This window comes from Boleophthalmus pectinirostris, unplaced genomic scaffold, assembly GCF_026225935.1.
Source record: "Boleophthalmus pectinirostris isolate CB_2022bp ecotype Guang Dong unplaced genomic scaffold, ASM2622593v1 HiC_scaffold_5, whole genome shotgun sequence".
Lineage (NCBI taxonomy): Eukaryota > Metazoa > Chordata > Actinopteri > Gobiiformes > Gobiidae > Boleophthalmus > Boleophthalmus pectinirostris.
Window position 1 is genome coordinate 20,059,231 of NW_026571404.1, and position 23,117 is coordinate 20,082,347.

A 23,117-nucleotide genomic window follows, 5' to 3' on the forward strand; every position below is an offset into this window, starting at 1 on the left:
AACAGATGGATTGTCCTATTAATATTTGAGTTGGGGAGGAGGGACTAGTAAAAATTGACTTTGAGCGCTAATTGAATTCTGTGCGGCTTTATCAACCACATGGGAGCCCTTTGGATTTTTAACAGTATTGTATCTCTAATGCTACAAGTCACAGGAGTTTTAAATTGGAACCACATCTTTAAACAGTAAAAATTTAGTGCTTTGGTGACACACACATACAAATATATAATAACAATTGTATTTTCTGCTATTTACTTTAAAAATAAAAGCTGCTTTTTGAATACAATAGGTAGCAGAAAGGAAATCAATACTAGTATATATATAAACTAGTACTGAACTTTGAAGTGTTTGAACTGAAGAAAAAAAATCTCATAAATTGGACAGAATTGGACCTTTCCTGAAAAGTTTTCAAACAGAGTGATGTGGATTTCAATTAACACAAGTAGATCATGTGGTGATATAAAAGAAACTACCATTATTTTATGTTGAAAATGAAATTCAATGCCAAGTTAGAATCAAATTCAAGTCTAAAATGTGCGCAAAAATATTGTGCAAACACTATATTTACCAACAAGCAGTTATTTTTATTTTCTATATATATTTTAGTCAATGCAGTATTTGACTTTTTTTCCCCCCACGGTTCTGTTTTATAGCAACAAGTCACTGTAGATTCACACAATAAGATGTAAACATGTCTAAATCTGTGAACACTTTTAAATCTTTTTATTATTCTGTGCTTCTTTGTAACTGTTTTGTATTTTTTGTAATAGTTTTCTGTGTCACCTGCCTAGGGCCAACAGATGGAAATTAGCATCTTTCCTGGCGTATTTACACTGTAATTACAGATGTTCATTAAAATGCACTGTCCTTAAATAAATAAATACAATAAAATTTATTAATAAAAACTATAATGATTTATACAATATCCAACAGTGGAGCAAAAAGCACATTCTGGGAAAGACTCATGAGGAAAAATATCTGTCTTTATTATCGTTTCACATCTCCATGACGCATCATTCAAAGTCACATAATTGGCAGAGGGGTATAAAACAAGTTAATAAACCCTTCACATAAGATTAACTGTGGCTCTGATAGTGTTTGCTCAGATTATGGCTGTATTTACGTCAAGTGGGGCCGACCTGCGCATGTGTGAGACTGAAACGATGACTTTGAAGCACCTCTAGTCATCAAACTGCAATTAGGGCCAGTCTGCACCCTGCTCTCCATCAATACCTGCACCTCTCTGTCGGGCTGTTTGTCAAGGGGAGTGCTACAGCTACGGAGATATGATTCATGAGAGCACCGGGCTTCTATGCTCATCACACAAGGAGAGTTTAACAATATGTTCAAATGCATCTATTAGGTGATGCAGTGTCCATGTAGAAACTAGGGATGCGGCAATCCAGCTATTTCAGAACTGATATCGATTCTGATACTATAGCTTTAAGTATCTGCCAGTACCCGATATCAACCAATACCACTGCAGAGATTGAAAACAGCATGTATTTTCTTAAAGCATAAATAAAATAAGACAGAAGTGATCCAAATGTGTTATGTGGCTGTTATTTAACTCTCATGTAACTAAATTCAAACAATTCTTAATACATACAAATCTTAATACATAAATTTATACGTCAAAAGAAGATCTCGACTAAACTGATATTTGGAAGCCACCAAATTTTCATTATCTGTGCCGATATTCAATGCTGGTATCAGATCAGTGCATCCCTAATGTAAACTAAATATATTGTTGTCATGTTATTGTAATATGATTAAAACCCACTATTCTTAAGTTAGGCTAAATGTGGTGCAATATTATCACTTTTTTATTGATGCAAACTGTGCACTATTCTCAGTTTAACCAAGTAATACATATTCGCGCTTGCATTCATTATGTTTACATACTTTGTTGCAAAAATGTCTCTATAGTGATCTTGTGTAGCAGTCATTTTCAAGTTAACAGCTATTTTTCATCATTTGTTCAGTAGAGTTTGACAATTCCAGGGATGAAATCATCCAAATGATTCTAATGAAGGTGTACAGAGTTTTAAAAACACAGTGGACTTCCTGTAGTAAAGTAGAACACAGTGTTTTCTGTCTGAATTCAGCCTAAATAGGCAGAGTGTGTGTGTTAAACATGTGTGAATGAAACAAAACAGGTCTGTTTTTGATGAGGAAACAACATTATCACAAAAAACACCATAATATGGGCCCCTGAATAACAATTACTGTGATGTAACTATGGCGTAGTTCCTACAAGCATGCATATCATATCATATCATATCATATCACATTTAAAATGGGACTAAACTTGAAATGAATATAGAATTAAACCTGGACTAAACCTACACTAAACACTAAACAGCACCAAACCGAGTCTACATCAGGACTTACAATCAAAAAAATTTATCCATTTTACCTCAAAACTTAAAAAGTTATAATTACTCAATCTAACACATGTATTTATATAATAAGTAAGTAAGTTTCAGTTATTGTTTGTATTGTATTGTATTGTATTGTATTGTTTTGTATTATGTTGTGTATCTATTCATAAATGTAACATTAGGTTTTCAACTCCGGTCCACACTGCATATAACTATATTGTTGTGCAGCCCTAACGCTCTGCAATTTCCTTTTTGCTTTAAACATTCATTTGAGTGAGAGCAAGCGCCTCCTCTTACACAGATGTTAACAGTTCAGCACAAGCTGTCTAGTGTTTAGCCCGGCCTTTAAAAATGCACAAGGGTAGGCGAGTGAGAAGTGGTGACAATCCTAATGCTGCTCAATAATTACTGCCCACGGAAACTGTTACTTTCCCAGCCTGATGGTTTCATTTATTTCACTTACATTGTCTCACATCCATAAGACAATTGTCCAGACCTGCTGCAATAGGGCAGGTTTAAATAAGTAACTGACTGAGACAAGAGTTTGCTTGTTGTATAACAATAATGTGTCTGGTGTTGGAGGTGCGTGACTGATTTAGAGTAAGCATGATTTAAGTTTAGCTCTGTGAATGTCTGCTTTTCTCTGTAATTGTTTTTCTCTGTATAGCTTTGAAATCAGATTGGTTAAGGCCTTGTTTTACCCTGGCTATGCTCCAATTTAGTAATGTGACTTGATTAATGGCATTATCTTTTATTATATAGTTTGTCCCTCATATAATGGATGGTACTTTGAAAGCTACGTATTTTCTAAGGTTGACAATGGTGTAGAAAATCAGTGCATTATTTCCACAATGTAACTTTTAAATAGCTGTACTTTTCATCGTGTTCTTTCTACAGGTAATTTGGCAGCCCTGTTTGCAACACTGAGTTAGTTAAATCACTGCAGAAAGTATGCGTTTTAAAGAGTAATATAATGAACTGTGAATTCTTGGGGGATTTAATGGTGGCTTGTAGCCTTTGTTATTAGCTGAAATGATTTGGGAAAGCGCAGGAAAATACGAAAGAGAAAGTAAATTGTACCTGAGTGTGGCCTTAGGCGACCTTAAGAATGAGTCCATTCGAAAAGTCACAAATTACAGGACTAAAATAATCAAAGACCAAAACACTTGAGCAGCAGCTCAAACAGTCTTTCACAGAGTGACGCCATAGTGACATCAACAGACATATTTCAGCAGTACTAGTGGAAGTGGAAGTGTTTAATGAACAACTTCAGTCTGAATTGTGAAGTAATTAATGGCACACAGTTGTATATTATTAGAACTCCTTCAAAAGCACTTTACAAAATAATACAGTTCTAATTTAGTTAATTCATTAAACTTTTTTCTGAAAGTATACTTCTTTTTAGTCCTTCATCAAACTCTGGACCTGACTGAAACACACTAAACCTGACTGAAACACATTTCTCTATGTGGCTCATGTTGGTTTTACAAGGACATTCAGCGCACTATTCTTCACCACTACCAGTAGTCACATTTTCATTATATCACACTGTATCCTGAAGTCCCATTTGTTTGAAAGTATATTCCATGTCCTCATAAAGATAACTTTGCTTTTTCAAGGTGGCCATTGCTGACATGTCTCCTTCCTCCTCGGGGCAAGGGGGGAGCAGGAGGACCTCTGCATCCTTAGCTGACACCACAGCACAGCCATACACCTATACATCAAACCAACAGCTGCGGTCAATAGGTTGTCCACTACACAATAGCTTTCACTCCCAGTGTGTTCACAAGTGGGCCACTGGAGGCCTGGTGGGTGGTGGTTTGCAGTGCTAAAAGAATACAAGTACGCAGATAAACAGTGGGAGGCTAGCATAGGTCCATGCTGGAGGATTTTTACATAGTGCGTTCTGAGTGCCTCCGGTGAGCTACAGCACCCCTGGGTTTCATGAAAATGATTGCAGAGCCTGTTTTATTTTTTATTTTTACAAAGCGCTGTGCGTAATGACCATCTGTCTGTCTGGAGTGTGAGCTCTGAGTCATGCTGTGTGCACGGCAGGAGGCTCTGGCTGGGATAAAATACATCACTTAGGTAGGATACAAGTTACTGAGTGAAATGTCCTGTCACCAGTAAGGGACATGAATGATTCTGCAGTGTCAGTCTAATAGGAACTAAACACACAGTCATCAGTAGAGGTGAAAATGAACTTGAAGAATTTATGAAAAGCATTGTACTGCAATGTAAGTCAATATGTTTTTTGTAGCAACGTTATAATGCACCAAATGTTTGAGTTTTTTTCCTCTAGTGCATTTCACATTTAACCAATGACCGTATACTTAGAATCCTTAGTGACAATAGTTTTTCAATAGTTTCAATAGTAGTAATAGTAGTAGTAGTTGTTGGACTTTCTATAAACTTTCCTACTGATATATTTTCTTTGAGTTACTTTTAAATGTAAAAATCATAACAAAATATTTTTCTATACTCCTTAAATGACCAAAAAATAACATTTTGAGTACACTACACTATATATATAATCAATATTGGAGGAAATGGAGCAGTATTTACTTTTTAAACACAAATAACGAATAACTGAATCTTTTAACAATTGGAAGTATTTTTCTACAAGCACAGAGAATTTTGAGATGCCCTCCTTCACCTCTGATCTTTTGACGCACTTGGGGAGGTAAAACTTGAATTATCTCTCCACAGACAGCACTGTAGATGATTAAAGTTGGTTCCGATTTGGAGGACTTTGTGAATGAACACTGCTCAATCACGCTGACAGGTCACCCTTGCTGGAGCCGGCTCTGGGCCAGTTTATCAAACCCCGGAGACAGCCTGAATGTGCTTTATATGCTGCGTGTCACTGGGTTTTGCTTTGGAGATGAACAATGTTTTTAGTTGTACCTAGACGCCGGCTCCTTCACAACCTACCACGGGACACTGCAATTATAATCAATGAATGGTCTGGATTTATTTAAAAGAAATGAACGCAATCAAATCAAACACTCACTGTTTCTCCTCCAAATATAGCTCATGTATTCTTACTTGGTCTGGGGGCTGGACACCTTTAGCAGATTAATGCCATACTGTGGAGCATTCCAAGCAAATAAACAACACCATGGAGACAAACTGGTTCCAGACCATCTACTAGAAAAGTTACAGTGCACCTTTAAGAATTATGTTTGGTTAACTATTCTTTTTTAACCATTAACTTTTGGCCTGGAAATACAACTGTGTTTGACATTTGACTTTTAACTTTGCTCATAATTCTAATATAATTGCTTAATTGCTTGCTTGTCACACCCAAAACATCTTGACCCATGGCCAATTCTTACTTGAAAACACTCTACCTCTCCTTCAACTTGGATCTCTGTTCTGCTGCCAATAGACAGAGCCGTGCCCTGTTGTGTGTGTCTTGAATAGATGATGCTGAAGAGCCTCACCTCAGCAAAACACAAGACTTATAAATGCCAATACAAGAGGATGGATGAAAAGCAGGCATAAATTAAGAGTATCACAGGGACACTCATTATGTTATAGTCAATATAGACATGTTCTAGCGTTGTATGTTTTGAAAAACAAAAAGCAAAATTGCGATGAGATTTGCGACACACATTTAAAAAGTAGTAGTGTTTTTGTTGTGCACATTAAGAACATTAACAACAGCAGAAGCATTAGCACTAAACTGATAAAATAATACAAGAATCTGTTGCACTTCAGAAGATGTTTGCAGATGTTGTCCAAGAAAAAGATATTTCTATAAAAAGAAAAAAGGAAAAAAAAAAAAAAAAAACACAATAATTTCATCCTTTTACTCAAATTGAGAATGGAATATGTTGTGCAACCCAAAAGTGGAAAAGTAGGAAAATATCATGTTCATATAATGTGCTATATATATAAAGTGGAGTGGATTGTATACGGTCACTACACCTGACAGCAGAAATGGCAGTTACAACAGTCGCTAACTGTCACAAGCCTTATTCAATGGAAACAGAGAATCCTTATGTCGTGATCAAAAGTGTAATCAAGTCAATGGTGCATGAAAATAATTGGACAGCCAGACTATTTGATCCTTAAATGCTTCTGTTTTCTCCTGACACTGACTCGGTTAAGAGGCTGACAAGCTGTCTCTGCCTTAACGCATGGAGGTGCTTGTGCCCTTTAGCGGATGGGTCACTTCACACACCCGTCCCACCGTGTCTGGGAACGCGTCGGACCCCGAGGAGAAAGACCATAACTCAAGAAACCAACAGGGCTTATAGGCAGACTTGTCCCACTCATCAATACAGAGCTACCTTAATACAGCCCCTGTGGTTTGGAGCGCTGACAATAGCAGTGGGGCTGTGGGAAATAAAGGAGGGCATTTTGAATGGGTCGATACCTGTTTTACATATGATTTAGCGGTAGAATTAGTCAGAAATTATTATAACTGCAGAATATATTTTACTAATGTATTTTTGTGAACTATTTGAAGAAAAATGGCTTTACTTTAATTGTGTTTTAACTGGAGTAGTAACTGAATAATAATGCTTGTCTCCATTGTCTGGAATGTTCTACAATACAGCATTAACAAGTGGTAATGTTACAGGTCAGATCTGTGGACAGGCGAGCCATACAGAGGGACACTGGCAAAGCAATATCAGCTCCAGCAGGTGGCTGACCCTCCACCGGAAAGGTTACATAGTGTACATTTAATTATTATGTGTTGTGCATGTAATTAATGGAATACATTTTGGTAACACTTTATTTTAGGGTACACTTATTAACATCTAACTATCCGCTTATTAGCATAGTTGTAAATGGTTAATTTGTAATTAATTAGTATTTAACCCTTATTAATATCTAATTCCCCATAAGCTTATTCTGCTATTAGTTAGACATTTACAAACACTTTAATGTTATTATACTTCTTATTACTGCTTATTATTATGATAGTAGGCCATGTTTGTTCATGAATTATGAGTCTAATAAGCTTTTGGGGCAAATAACTAAAAAACACATTTCTTCTGATATTAGTCTTTAACAACACCAGCTTATTAGAATATAAAAAAGTGTAAATGTCTAACTAATAGCAGAATAAGTTTTTGGGGAATTAGATATCAATAAGGGTTAAATAAATACAAAATAATGACAAATTAACCATGTACAACTATGCTAATTAGCAGGTAGTTGATAAGTGTACCCTAAAATAAAGTATTACCAAATTTTTATTATTGCTTGCCAGAATATACTTTGATGTATATGTGTATTTTAGTTAACAATTTGGAGGAATATACCTTTATCTAACTGCCACACTAGGTTACATTTTTAATTTAAAGTTCAATAGTAAAGATAAGTAGTTGTAGTAAAAGTTATAGTAAAGTAAAAATTTTACCCTCATTTATATTTGAGGTTCCCTTTAAAAGTTTAAATTCATTTGGCGAAAAGGGATGCCTGTCAGTAAAACTACACCTGTTAGTGCTTTTGATCGGATTAGTAGAGTCACCAAACACCAATTATCTCTTGTAATGAGATGACACACAGATGCAGATTTCCCAGTAGTAGTTACATTTTATAGTCAATGGTGGCTTAAATCACTTACAGGCATGCCTTTGGGCCCGGGCTCCCTTGTCTTTCCTCTGCGTCCCTGCGGTAGACAAAAATACAGTGAGTTTAGATGAGAGCGTGAAGATACAGCAGCAACAACAGGTGTGGCTGCCTGGGCACACACACGCTGCCAGCAATTAAGGCTAGAGACAGCAACTCCTGTCACAGTCTCTAATTTGCTTTTAATTAACAACTAGAAAACAGCTTAATTGCTGCGCCCCGTGTGGCCCACTACTCTTTGTTCCCTGCTCAGGTTTAGTGCATCTTCTCCAGCTGCATGCTTTCTCTGCAACATCAATCAGAGCGCACAGAAACAAGTGTCCAATAGTAGCGGCTACACTGCCCATTGAAAAGGAGGTCACAGTCTAAAAACAGTCTTAAGAAACTGGCAACTTATGACGAGATGTAATACAATGTGAACAAGTTGCAAAGATTTACATCAAGAGGTCTTATATTCTCATGAGGGAAGAGGATAAAGCTAATGTCCTTGTAGATATCCTATAAACTGGCACAGCATCATGACACTGAGTGGAATTAGCTTTCAAAGACACACACACAGCCTGCAGAATCAACTCAATTAGGAGACGCCAAGGCCAAATGGCTAATATCAAACCGTAGTCGACAAAGTTTTTATGTGTAATGCCAAAAAGGATTACTTTGTTTCTACAACTAAGCAGGATACGGAGGATAGTGTAATTCTCAGTACATTATCAAAAGCTAATGACACTAATGATGGTGCGTTGTGTAAGTTTTCTGGTGGAGGTCTGGTTGCTTGTCTCCTGAAGATGTTTGCTTTGTCTGAAATGTTTCACAGTATAGTATTAAAGCTTTCTATTTTCATGGAGAACAAACCAGATAAAATTACAGGTTTGATCTGTGGAGACGCAAGCTCTTGTCACAGTAAGGGCCTGTTTACACAAGAACACTTGCGGGTAAAAACGACAAAATATTTGATAAGAAGTGCCTTTCATTTACACGGTAACGGTGTTTTTGGGGCTTAAAAACACAAAAATCTGAAGCCACCCTCCAGAGTGAAAAAGCTGAATACGCTCTACCTTAGAGTTTCTGTCTATACTGACCATGACGTAAAATTCTGGTCACATCTGCTCACGTTACATATGCGTTTACGTCACATACACCACCATACACCATCTAATGTCACCACCTCACCTCAATGCTCATCTAAACGAGGAAAAAAAGTGAAGACGCGACACCACTTTTGTGTCTTCTGTTCAGACCGTTATCATATAAACGTAGCCTCAGAATATATGTTCAAAATATTTTTGAGCAATAAAACCACCTGTAAATTAATAAATGTGAGGTACAGCTCATGAACATTCAAGGCAGAGCAATGACATCTCCATAGAAACAAGCAGGTGATGGACGAACAACCAAAAAGTTACACAGTGCACCTTTAAATTCAAATTTGACAATAGATCTCTTTGAATTGAATAGCTTCCACTGTTCATTAGTGTACACACAATATAGTTGTGTTATGTGATTTAAATGGCACAAACTTTTAGGCTGTCTATTTTATTAAATGATATTTTTTCACCTTATTTCCAAATTATGTTGTCTATGCCTCTATGTTGTGAAGTGATATAATTCAAACACATTAGATGTTTTTTGGCATGAAATATATTTGTATTTTGCAAACCACTAATTACTGTTTTAACATCCAATAATTTAATTCTGAATTGGGGTTCAAGAATATCAATCTACAGTACAGATCACTATTATTATAACACTCTACTCTACTGTACATGCACTGATTGCCACATAAAGCACACTTCCTCCCTCTCCTGCACCAGGCCCGGCTCAATCTTTCAGGAGCCCAAGTATCATCACTCCCAGCTGTAAAAGAAGGAGAAAATTCACAAAGCAACGCCCCCTCTCCTCTCCTCTGACATGCCGTATGCGTACTCTTTGATTAACTGGGTCGAATCTGACACTTTTGCCTGCAACAAAGACAAAAGATGAAACCTAACTCATAGCTATGTCTTTTTAATCATCTGTTTGTATGTTTGTAGCCTGTGAAAGTAAAAAAATATAGTACAGTAAATATCACCCTAATAATGTCACACAGTATAGCCAAAATATACACGCCTCCTTCTCCCTGGAATTACCCATGTTACCCATTTTGTTTGATGTATGAAGTCAGCCTTGGCCAGTATCTTTTGATCATCGGTGCTAATGTAGCTCTGAAACTCTGCACGTCTTAATGGGAGCACATTCAAGGGCTTCTTCGTGAAACAGTCGGAAACTGAAGTCAAAACCTGTCACTGCACAGGAACAAAACCTTTAAAAGTCTTGAAAGCACCTTTTAGCTTCAAATCTCATTACATTCCAGTGCAATGCTCTCTTTCAGATATAATTGAGGTTGGTTACCTTTGGGCCATTGAAAGAGCACTTACAAGGCAGACAGAGTTTTCTTATAGCACTAGTTTGGCACTGAGGGCTGGATGTAGATTGAAAACACATAACAAAGCATGTGATAATGAAGGGGTTCACAAAGGATCACTGCCGCATTTGCACAAACAGGTGAGTGTTTGTTTTAGCCTTGGCCCTCGTCGCTGCCCTTTCTCCTCTGAACTTAAAAACAGATCCATGGTTAAGTGATTTCTCTAATGAATATTTCATATCCTATTATTCCAAAACAGGACATGAATTATGCAAGTGTGTTTACTATCACTGTGCATTTGCCCTTAAATTACTTCTAACTTCAGTAGAACATGCAGTCAAACTTTACTTTACAGTACTAACTTTGATGTGTAACAATGTACAAGATGTAATAGATAGTCTTCTGTCACGTCAATCACTATTTCATCTTCGCCCTGTTTTCTCCTTACGACCTCTTGTATATAGCTGAGAGATATATTAGTATTACTATATTTTATTTTTACTTGTACATATACAAGTATTGACATCACTCTCTTGTTATTTTTGTTACTTACTTTGTACTTATTTACAGGTATATAGTAATAAGGGTACTGTGAAGATTTTATAATGACTAAGCCCATTAAAGGCAAGAATTATATATGATTACATTTGTTTTAAATTAGCAACACAGTTTTTTTTTTCAATAATATGACAGCATGTTTACACCAGTCTCATGTCTGAATAGATTGGATGGGTTGCACCTGGAACAGCATGTTGTAGAGCCTATGCTAAATCAATTGTTCTCAGTAAATACATGGCATTAGTCTGATTTGAGCTAATACCCAAATCATAGACATCAATCAAGTCATAATTTTATCATCTATATGCCTCTGTAAAGGAGAGGAGTTGCAACATAAAGGACATCTAACGTAAAAATGTTTGATAATTCTAGTATTTGATCTGCAAACTATCCCAGTGACTAGGCCTATATATAGACGCTAAACCATAATACTGAAACTAATTTATGCCAGTGACACAATAGCCCTTAAGTAGAATAGTTCCCAAAAGGCAATTCTAAATGTGCAATACTGTTAAAAACACAAACTGCAATAAACAAATAACAAAATGAGACACGTAGTAATCTCAGGTAGTTAGTCTGTATCTATGAGTCATAGAAGTTATTTATTCAACCCGCTACATCTAATAGTGGAACAGGAAAATAACAAAATGTTTCCCACTAGTACAAAGAAAAGTCCCCACAATAAATACTGACACCCAAAAATTTTTTTTTTCCATCTAACATAAATTAAATGATAACTCTATTGTATTTATAGTGACAGGCCTAGTGCTGCCAAAAAGAGAGACGTATCTGAGTTAGGTAGCTGTGAAGTTGACCTTGTAGTACACCAGACACGTTCTGTATACAGGTTGTTCACTTATGCATGTTCTCATCTACAAATATGTGCTTTAGAGTCCATTAGATTAGAAGTAATTATTGCAGGCTACATCTGCTGCTGCTGTTTCCTCTCAAACATCCCACTGTTTTACTGCCCACCAGCTCCTAAGTGCTCGAGCAGCATGACTTCTACTCACCAGCAAAGTACAGAGCATTTTCACAGATCAATCCTTAATGAAATTTTAGATACAGTCATAGCTTTTTGTTTACATTGCATAAATATAGCAGTGTTAGAGTGCAACAGTTAATAATGTATGAGCCTTTCAATGTTGAAATAAATGTTGCGCAGTCAAAATTTACAATCTCTGTCTTTCATTTTTCTGTTAAACGTCATATTGCTGGAGGAACAGGGTATCAGGGGTGAATATGGTCCAACATTGTATCCCAGCAACAAGGCTGTCAGAAAGCTCCAACTAAGAATATCAACTTTTAGCAAAATATTGAAATAAAGAAAAGCACTTTGAGACAACAATGACAACAGAGACAGAACTTGTTTTGTTGAAATTTACACAAGGCCCGTTCAATCAATTGCAAATATTGACTAAGACCCGTTGTTAATTACAAAATGGTTGAATTTATTGGCAATCATATACACAAAGACACTCTAGCTATCTCGGAACAAAGAACAAGTGAATATTTCTATTTAAATATAAGAAAGACTGACAGAAAATGTCTTTTAACAAATTATTTCGCAAATCAGTTGTGACAGAGAACTCTCAATAACACAAGAGTGTCACCTGTCCCAAAGATCACACCTACAACCTCCTTCATTAGAGTCAAGAGACAACTCACTCTGTCAACTAAATTACCTGAAGTATTCTACAATAAAATGCTCTGCAAAAATCTGTTTGGATGCATTACTGAGGCAGTATTCTGTTAGAGCTGAGTGTGTGAGGGAGTACAAGAGCCCCAAGAAAATGGCTCTTGAAAAGTGACAAAAGCACTTCTTGTCCGACTGACTATGAAGTAATATTTTCTAATCTTCTTTGTCAGAGTTGACCATCTTTGTTAATGCAATTTTTTGGACAGATAGAATTCTAATTGGGATAACCACTGATTACTTCACATTGATAATTTAGCAATGATTACTTTTCTGTATATTCATCTATAGAAGGGTTGACATTTTAATGATAAATAAATTAGATTGTTAGACTTTACAATGGGAAGAGGTGGGAGCATGGCATAAGCAGATTGAATAACATATACCACTTAAATGTCCTGCTATTAACATGCATAGTTTTGGCAAATTGGTTAATCAAAATATAGTGAATTACCTATAATGTGAAGGATTATCTTGTGGCTACACACAGTATTGTTGACTCTATTTTTCCACAGTTGAAGGAGAAGAATGAGAACTGTATACAAATATGCACACTACAACTGATCTAAGTGCAAGATCAATTCCAAATCAAAGTGTTTTTCTTGTTTTTCTCAATTTTCTCATAAATCTTTGTCTTCCTGCCATCTCTTCTTCCTCTGCTGTCACTCGCCCTGCTTCTTCTTCCTCACCCAACTTTTTGCCGCCTGTCGGATCACCCCAGCCATCTCTGTTGCTAGGCTACGCTGGTGTCCTATAAATTTGACAACATCCTAGTGCTTGATTATTATTTGAGCGCTGCAGTGTGGATCCCTCCTTCAGGTCATTGCAGTAGATTAGAGAGAAGGAGGTAAGGAAAGGAAACGAGGGATGAGAGGAGGAGGAGGGAGATGACAGGACGGTGCGTGCAGAGGCAGAGTGGGAGTTGGAAATGAACATGCTTTAGGAGTGAATGAAAGATGGCATGGTTAGGCTAAACATATTCATGCTTGTATTTAGCTGCAGTAGAGAAGAGACAGCAGCGCATATTAAAACAGCAATATGTAGTTTTGACATTCAGGAGAAGAGTACAGAAAGTACCCCTTCATACCTCCTTCAAAGGGGTCTAATCATGGTCTGAGCATGCAGAGATTCCTATTCCTATTCAACTCATTATATACTGACGAATGCGGTAAAAAACACTTCTTGGAGCTACTCATATGGGACCATAACACTATTGTACAGGAAAACCTGTTTATTTCACAGGCCTTGTCTGTTTGCACAAACAGGAAGCTTCTTTATAATATACATAGTCTAGGTCATTGTGTCTATATTTTGCGGCTTGTAACTCATGAAGAAAACTTTTTTCTGCTTCACAATCTTCTCACGATTGTGTCTCAATAATGTAACAATAATGGCTCCCGGGCCATCTATGGATCACTGCTTTAGGTCATAGGTTGTGTACATCCTAGGTAATGGCACATTACTCAGATGGCTGATGCACAGATAGACAGAAAACCATTAACTTTTACAATTATTCACAAGGGCAATTTGGAATCCTCATTGCACATAACATGCATAAGTGGGAGGAGGAACTAATCTATACGTCACAAACGGGCGGAAATCAGCCGAGTGTTTCACATAGCTCTGCGGGATCCTTATTGTTGAGAGGCACAAGTGGAACCTTGCAGATTGCTTGGTAATTTCATAACAAGCAAATGTGAATGTAATTTATTCCACTGAAGACATAATTGTAATGCAACCCACTGACGGCTGTGCAGCACCAGAGTGTTAACATATCCGATTTCAGGATGTTGTATTATTAAAGTTCCATCAAATGCTGTAAGAATTGCGTTTGCAATACAGCTGGAAAGAGGTTAGACTAGGTTTGAGGAGAGGAGACGGCCTTTGGAGATTGACAGTATTTCCTGAACTTCTGACTTAATCCACAAGGATGCCAACCTCCTCCGACTTCAGCTCTGCTCCGAGTTGTAAAGTGCAAAAGGCAACATCCTCTCATTCCTACAACACAAGCCCCAATCTTACAGCTAAGTCACCACTGACAGTGACACACAGCAGAGGCACTCGTTCATGAAGACTCCATAATCCTTAGCCCAAATGTCAACATGTCTGTGCCATGTCCATCCACTGTACGGGAATAACACAGTGGTGGGAAATAGAGAAGGCCAAGGGTGCCATATTTTTCCTACAATAAAGCAGATATAGCATCAAACATCCTCATAATCCACCTGACGAATGCCCTTGTTGAAGAGGGTCAGCGGATAAACTCAAGTAGACTGAAATGAAAACCATGAAACACTCAAACTAGACACAAGATGTTGGAACTTCTCGTCTTATAGATGTTAGACAGTATTCACAAAACCTAACCACAAGTCTATACCAACAGTGAGATCCAGCTCTTTTCCCCATATTTGGTGTGGACACAGATGCTTGATGACCTGAAGGGAGCGTATCCGACATGGCTGTGCCCAGTTGGTGTGCAGTGGTGTTATGTAGCTTATGGGAGAGATGACCTTTTCTTGAGTGAAAACACAAATGCTACTCCTTCTCCTTCTGCCTGACTAAAGTCTGCTGTGTCCCAAGGGTGCATGCACTGAGGCCACCTGAGACTGCTGTCCAACTGCTCAATGACGCTTAATGGTATCTGACCACATCGCTCATAGGCCACAGCTGTGTTTGTTCAATAAAAATAATAGAGGACCAAAACATACAAAAGGCTATATGGACAGTTTTAGTATTATAAAGAAAGTATGTTGTTGTTAAGACACAACAATATAGAAAGACAGAAAGGGTTCAAAATTGAGTTATACTTGTGCAATAACAATAGTTAAATCTAAAGGACAACATCTCTCTTCCACACAGCCACATGCTCAGTATCTGATCAAGCCCTGCCCCACAGGGATCCTTATTGTATCCAGATTCAAACACGATGCACACAATTATTCTGACTGCCACCAAAAGCTAATTTATTCTGTAATTAATCTTGAAATGTCAGCTGTTCCTTTATGCAGTATTTTCTCATTTCTCATTAAAAAATTTCACCATGAGCCATACTAGATGTAAAAGCAGAGAACATGAAAGCCAATGTGCAAAGTGATTCTAAAATGTCAACACATTTGCTGCATGCACTGTATTATTGTTATTTTTTAACCATATTTTGTTTACCCCATGATTACAGTGGTACAACTATATTACAGCTAATAAAAATACATCCCCATATAAAAGACACATTAAGTACACTTTTGTATCCTCTTACATTTTCTTTTATTTTGAGGGGTTGTTGGTTTAACTCTTGGCTTAACTCTTAAACTCTTGACTTTGAACTTCAAATGAACAGTTTGAAATTAATTTGTATGTATAGTGAGTATGTTGTGTGTGTATAATGAGCGTGCTGGTGTTATGTACTTTTGTGTGATTGTTGCTGTACTTTCCTTTGTCCTGTAGATGATTTTACATCATCCTGCCGAGGGACTGAAGATGGAAATTATCCACGTTGGCTATAATCTTTACATATTTACATTTATAATGGTGATTAATATGTGCTGTCCCTTTACAAATAAATAAAATAAGAAAAAAATAATAATAATTCTGAAACACATCAGGTTAGCTGCATGTGTGATAGAATGAGCTAGGGAAAACAGCACAAATCTAGTGAGTTTACAGGTCATCAGCTTCTGTAGTTGTCAAATGTACAACAAACATATTTCCCTGTGTCATAGGATGGTATGAATAAAGCAGGTAAAGCTAATATTGATTATAAAGAGTGAGAAAAATATCCTAAAAGATGCTGGAGAAGCACCTCACTTGCTCCTAGTTACACATCCCATTATAACAAAGAGTGCACATTTCAGATCTATGTGGCCTATGTGGATGTCTGCTCAAGACTGTACACACTCTCTCCAAATGCACAGGCGTTTGGTAAAAGCCTTAATAAAATAGGATTTGTTCCAGTTGTTTACTGAGGGTGAGAGGAGCAACCGGGGCAGGAAGAACGGCAAAGCTGACAGCTGTCTGGCAGGGGCTCAAATGCAGCTTAGTATTTTCACCATTCTGAGTGGCACACAATGCTCTAACTTACAGCCATCTAATATTCAGGCATGCATAAAGAGATAACTGACACTGGAGCTGCCTTAAGTCAGGCTCAGCTGGCTAAGTCTGCACCTACTGTATAGTCTTTGGATAAATCTTCTCATGAAGGTTTACCTCATAGCCACTCAATCATAGGTTGTGACAATTTGGTTATTTCTGCAAGCACCACTAGATGGCAAACTAGCTACACCGTAAATGTTCCTGTGCGTGGGGGACAGGGCCAACCAAGAGCCATCTCTCTCAGAGAGTATGGATGTCCTCAATGCATGAATGTAAGATGTGTGTTGGGTAACATCTCTAATTAGGCAGTCTGGCAATTAGGCTGTGAATACCATAAAGGAGATTTTTTTGTAGAGGGCTCACAAGGATGAGAGAAGAGGAAGTTGAAGCTGTGCAAAGTGAGGCGGAGTGACAATAATTTTCACAGCACATTATGCCTGCTCTCAACAGCCACACGACACAAAGGGACACAGGTGGTATCACAAGGCAACACAGTCAGATAGCACAGCATATTATTGGGAAAAATAACCATTATGAAGCTATTTCATCCGCTTCAACGGCTCTCTACCACACAGTGTGCAAACAGCAAAGCTCGGGGCAGACACATGAGAGGCACTGACTTACTATAGAAACTAAGTCAAGGCAGGCTACGTCTGCAGCATCACTGACATTTTAAGAGCTCATTGAATTTAATAACTCCTGAGGAGCGGAAGAGAGCCCTGATGATGTGAATCTGCATTTTTATGTGGTAAGAATGATAAATCTATATTTAACAATGAACTGCGTTCCCACAGATCTGTTAAACTGTTGAATGTAGCAGTGTTCACATGGTACTTTAGCTCACTACAGACTGACAGGACAGTTTGAATGTTTCCTTCTCCTTATGATGCTCTTATTAGCCTTGACTCTCTGAGATTTCACAGCCTCATCTGGACTTGTGGCTGTATTATTCATCTAAAGCAGATTGCTCCTATCCTATGTTTACAGATATTGAGTGTTTCATTAATGCATTATCCATGAGTGAATAAGAGAGGGGGAAAATCTACTTTGAATAAAGCCGGCTTCATTTTACAAACCAAATATTTGAGGTCAGAGAGAATACACTGAACAAAGATCTGTGTCTGTTGGCTCAGTACTGTAGCCCTTGTGAGCCTTGTGCTTCTTATCACTCACCAAGAATAGCAGATTAAGCTGAGGACTTGCCTGTGTATCATCGCCACAGTCACTGCACTAGTGCCAGGCATGCCATTAGTGCGCGCACAAAAGCATGCTTTTGAATGGCTTGTGGTCAGAGGATTGTTGGCAATCAAATGCATTGCAGACATACTGTAAGTAATGACGCTACCAGTGTTGAAGATTCTAACACCCAATTTTGACAAAATATAGACTTTAAAATTAGTTCTATTAGGATACAATAGAATGAATAAACTGAAACTGAATCAAGGCTGGAATTTGAATGTCTGCAATTTTCCATTTGCAAAGACTTCTATGAGTTAGGAAACATACAGTGTAATTTAAGCTACAAACCACAAAATATCTCATCTCCATAAGATGTTTAAACTGGCTGTAGTTTAAACCTCTACAAACCTGTGTATGCTCTTAAATGAAAAATAAAATGAAAAGAAAATATTAATGTAAATAAAGAAATCACTTGGGCAGATCAATACAACCCCATGATAGGAGCAGTGAGACACATGAGACTGCTGGACTAAAATAAAAAAAATATACAAATATTTATAAAAAAAAAAAAAAAAACTTCAATAATTACACATAGATCAACTGTTTGAAACATTAATACTATTGCCTGCATTTATGTTTTAATCGTCTTTCTAATTTATTTGACTTAAGGACATAGTGAAATTCTGCCCAATACTACCCTTTTAATGAAGCCATCTGGGCCAATTTTAAGCAAATTTGTGGACCATAAACTTTAATGGATGTGCAAGTGTTAGTAGTGTTTTGAATATTAAGTTTAAAATACAACTTTTATTACCTTCCTTTGTTGGAAAACAGAGACTGAGCTGACAATCATTTACTATATGAATTAAATTATGTAATTCAATATTTACAATCTATTTAAAGACATGAGTGAGTGTGGCCATAAGTGAGTAGACTCTTCGGAGCCAGTGAAATCTCATTGTTTAGATGACTGTACACCTCAGCATCTAAGAGAGTCACAGAGAGGCCATCCACCTTTTGTCCATCCACATACCTCCATCAGTCAGGTGGCTGGGGTTCAACTGACCCCATTCGATACATGATACACTAGCAACGCCACTTTTGACCCCACTCCTCCTTTGAAACAAGCGTCTGAAATGTTGAAGAGTTGGTGTGGACACAGATTGTAACATGACTGCGTCTACTCCACTTTTAGTTTTGGACGCTAGGGCGTTTATACACCTCTTCGCAAGGTCGTAAAAATACATTTCTGGAGTAAGACGTGAGGTTGTAGATATGTGAACAAGGGGTTGCACTCTGGCCAACTCCAACTCTCCTGTCCAATGCTCTGAGGATGGATTGACCTACATTAGCCCTTGCTGCACATTCCTACATAGAGGATACATCAGCTGCACGCACAAACACATATGAACCCCATAAAAGCCAGTGAACAATCAAAACAGCCCCCATCTCAAAGCCTCGCCTCGTGTATTTGTCCCTGTAATTAATTGCCCAATTAATATGTGTTTATTCTGGACACCGGTGAATGTGTATAGCCATAGCGTGGCTCACTGGGAACCACCAGAGTCAGACAGATAAATCAAAGCTTTGTGCATCTGTCGTTGTATGTGCCAAACGCTTTCCCCTGTAACCCGCCTCCCGTCCCTACTGGGCCCAAATGTGAGACCTTTTCATAGCCAATCAGGTCAAATCTTTGTTTCATCCTTTGTCCCAATGCACTTGACATTGGACAAGATTAATTGCCTTGTGCGCTGGGCAACAGTGCTACCTCCTGGTGTAATACAGGTGTCAGCAGAGTGGCTCCCTGCGTTTCTTCAATATGAAATCGGACAGGGCAAAAGATAGGAATAACCTGCTTTATACGCCTCAGCAAAGGGTTAACACAATCCTCCTTGTGCTTGTGAAATTGCACAGGGTGTAAATCTCTGCCATAAAGTCTCAGCTGTGAGCCCTGCTGACCTGTAAATTCTTCCCTCCGTGTCACCACATCAACCACAGAGAGCTCCAGCCAAAACTGTAACCAAGCATCACACTACTGTATTTAAATAAGGCTAGAATGACCCGCGCCTTGAATCAGCAAAGCACGTGCTGTAATTGGCTGTAAAAAAGTCCTTGCGCTATTGCAGCTGTAATGTAGACGGTATTATTCAGTTATGTAATTGTAATTGTAAAATGTAATCATGCAAATCCATCAGACATAATTCTTTTTGTGAGAAACATCTGTAATGAATCATAATACAAGTTAGACTTGCAATTAATGTGTTATGAAACATCACGATTTTACTATTACTGATACCCTGACTAAACAATAGTGAGATCTGTCATTTACATTCATTCATCTTTAAAGGGACCATATTATACTCTGTTTTCTTTTTCTAAGTTATAATATTGTTTCCTCATCACAAACATACCTGTAGTTGTATTTTGTTTCATTTACACGTTTAACACACAAATCCTGCATATTTTGTATAATAGTTCTTCTCTCAAGTAGAAACACTCCACGCTGTTCCATCTTGAGATGCCATGTGATAATACATGAAGTGCTCCATTGTGTTTTTAAACTCCATACACTTTCACTAAAATCATTTGGATGATTTCAACCCTGGAACTGTCCATGCCTATTGAACAAAAGGTAAAAGATAGTTGTTAACTTGAAGATGGTAGAACAGAGCATTTTGAGTTCTGGAGATGAAGACACACTATTTTTGCAAGATTACTCTAGCATGTGTGAATGAGATAAACAAAACGCAACTCCAGGTATGTTTTTGATGAGGCAACAGCATTCTAACATGGATACAAGCTCACAAGAGTCAACATAGGACCTTTAATGTGCAAAGGTGCACTGTGTAACTTTTCTTGCGGAGGTTTATAGACTTTTCAGCTGCTAGTTTCCATTAAGAGGTTATTCATATGTCTGAAATGTTCCACAGCATGTACCTAAACATATCTATCTCCATGGAAACAACCAGATGACATCACTAGGTCAAGTTTCAGGTCAGATCTGCGAATAAGGTGAATCACCTCATGTTTTCAAGGTATTTTTGAGAAATAAACACATAATCTGCAAGTAAATAAATGCAACATTGAAGCTGAAATGCTATACAGTGGAACATTCCAGGCAAAGCAATATCATCTATTTAGAGACAAGAATGTGATCGATCCCCCACCAGAAAAGTTACACAGTGAACTTTCAAATAAATATTAATATGGCATAGATATTATATTTAGATGTACTGTTTCTGTATATATTTCTAATCAAAATTATGTAGTGTTGCTTCTAAAATTCTGACAACAAAAAAAAATCTAATAATTTCAGAATGACCCAGTTGTAAACCCAAGAGCATATTATTTTTTTTAAAGTTTTTACATTGAAACTTGTGCTAATTAGGCCTATGCCAAAGCAGAAGAGATTTGTGTGTATGTGTGAATACAGATCACTGTTTGTTTTTAAAGATTATTTCCTCTTTTGAACATTTAAAAAAACTGAATTGAATGTTTTTTTCATTATACAAAACACGGTATAATGGTTCAATCAGTTCCAGGGTGCACACTGATATGAGGATCACCCAAATCAGCAATGGCCTCCTGTGGAGATCTGGCTGGATGGCTGCTCCTCTCACCGGGGACTTGTTACTTAATAATCGGCCTCTGCAGGTGCACTGGTGGAGGTCAGCAGTCTGTTAGTGTAACACCGCTGTTCCTTGGCCTACGCCTATGGAGCAAAAACCAGCTGCCAAATGTTCCCGCCATAGAAAAGCCACTGATCACAAACCCACACATCACACATCACTCTGTTCCTATCAGTGCTGGATGAAGTACACTATTTTGTTACTTAAATAAAAGTACAGATACAGGGGCAAAAGATTACTCAAGTAAAAGTATTACATGAAAAAAAAAATCTACTATAAACTATCTACTACTAAAGAGTAAAAAGTCAAAGTATTTAGCAAAGACTTCTGAAACAGTTAAAGTAAAACATAATCAAATGTAGTGATTTTGATAAAGGAATTTAGCAGATTTTAAGGGATTCAACTGATTTCTTAATTTTTCTAGCTTTTTTGGTGTATTTGTGTATTTGGTTTACTCAAAAGTTGGAACGTTATTCAAATTAAATGCACTAAAAATAAGTCTCACTGATTTCAAACCATTAAAAAAAGCACTTTCTTACTTTTCAGTCCAGATCTAAAATGTAGTGGAGAAGAAAGTACAGATACCTACTCTCAAGTGTAGTGAAGTAAAAGCAAAAAGTATCAGCTGTAAAATGTACTTAATTAAAGTACAGACACCTAAAGATTTTACTTCTACTTTTACTTTTGTACTTTGTTATCTTCCACCACTGATCCCTATCAGTGTCACTGCAATGCCTCGCTCACTAGACAACCAGACGACGAACAGAACATGAGCCAAGTCCAAATATAATTTCTAAGTTTTACAGTTCTGAATATATAAGACACCATACAACTAGAACACTTCCACAGCACAGCCAGTTTCATATTTTATGTTAAAGGTGCACTATGTGACTTTTGTGTTGGAGGGTTCCACATTATGACATCAAACATCTTAAAAATACCTAGACAAAAGGCAGAGGAAGATAGAAAGGTTTAATACCATACTGTGAAACATTCAAAGCAAGAACATACCCATGGAAAAAAGCATTTGACAAACCCTCTATTTACACAACTTACACAATGCACCTTTAAGTGTTGAATGTTAAACCAGCATCCATTTATGTGGCAATGTATTTTAAGAAATCCCATCTTCTCTAAAGTAATTATATTACATATCCCACACTTTACCCACTTTGGTTTTATGAGTCGAGTGGTGTGTGTCACTGGTAGGGGTCAGAGAGGATACTGGCACAGATTTTCCTCCATGTTTCTTTCAGTCACTGTTTCCAGGGCAGCTGTGGCTAGTGGCAACATAAGAAGCTTACAGCCAAATATGAGAAGCAAATGAATAATGGCCAATTGAAGAGCTTAACCTTAATTTAAAGACTGATTTGTTAGAGTGTGACTACATTTTGAAGAGATGAGCCTGGTTGGCAGAAAAATTGGACAATAAATTGCAAAAGGCCCCAATTTATTCCAAAGCTAGTACAGTGGATGGCTCAATTATATGGAAACAACATTTGGTGGGTTTTAAGCTCAAGCTCATCTAAATTCCTGTTATAGGTTCCCATTTTGCTTTTAGGGAAACACATCTGGCTCACAAATCGGGTTAAATG

At 37.4% G+C, this 23,117-nt stretch overlaps 1 protein-coding gene across 1 annotated transcript in view; it reads right to left on the reverse strand.

Moving 5' to 3' along the window:
* LOC110156869 (collagen alpha-1(XIX) chain) overlaps positions 1–23,117 on the reverse strand; it is a 107,061-nt gene that overhangs the window by 42,574 nt on the left and 41,370 nt on the right. The window contains exon 12 of the mRNA XM_055162967.1: positions 7,969–8,013. Coding sequence (XP_055018942.1) covers positions 7,969–8,013 — 45 coding nt within the window. The remainder of the gene's footprint in view (positions 1–7,968; positions 8,014–23,117) is intronic.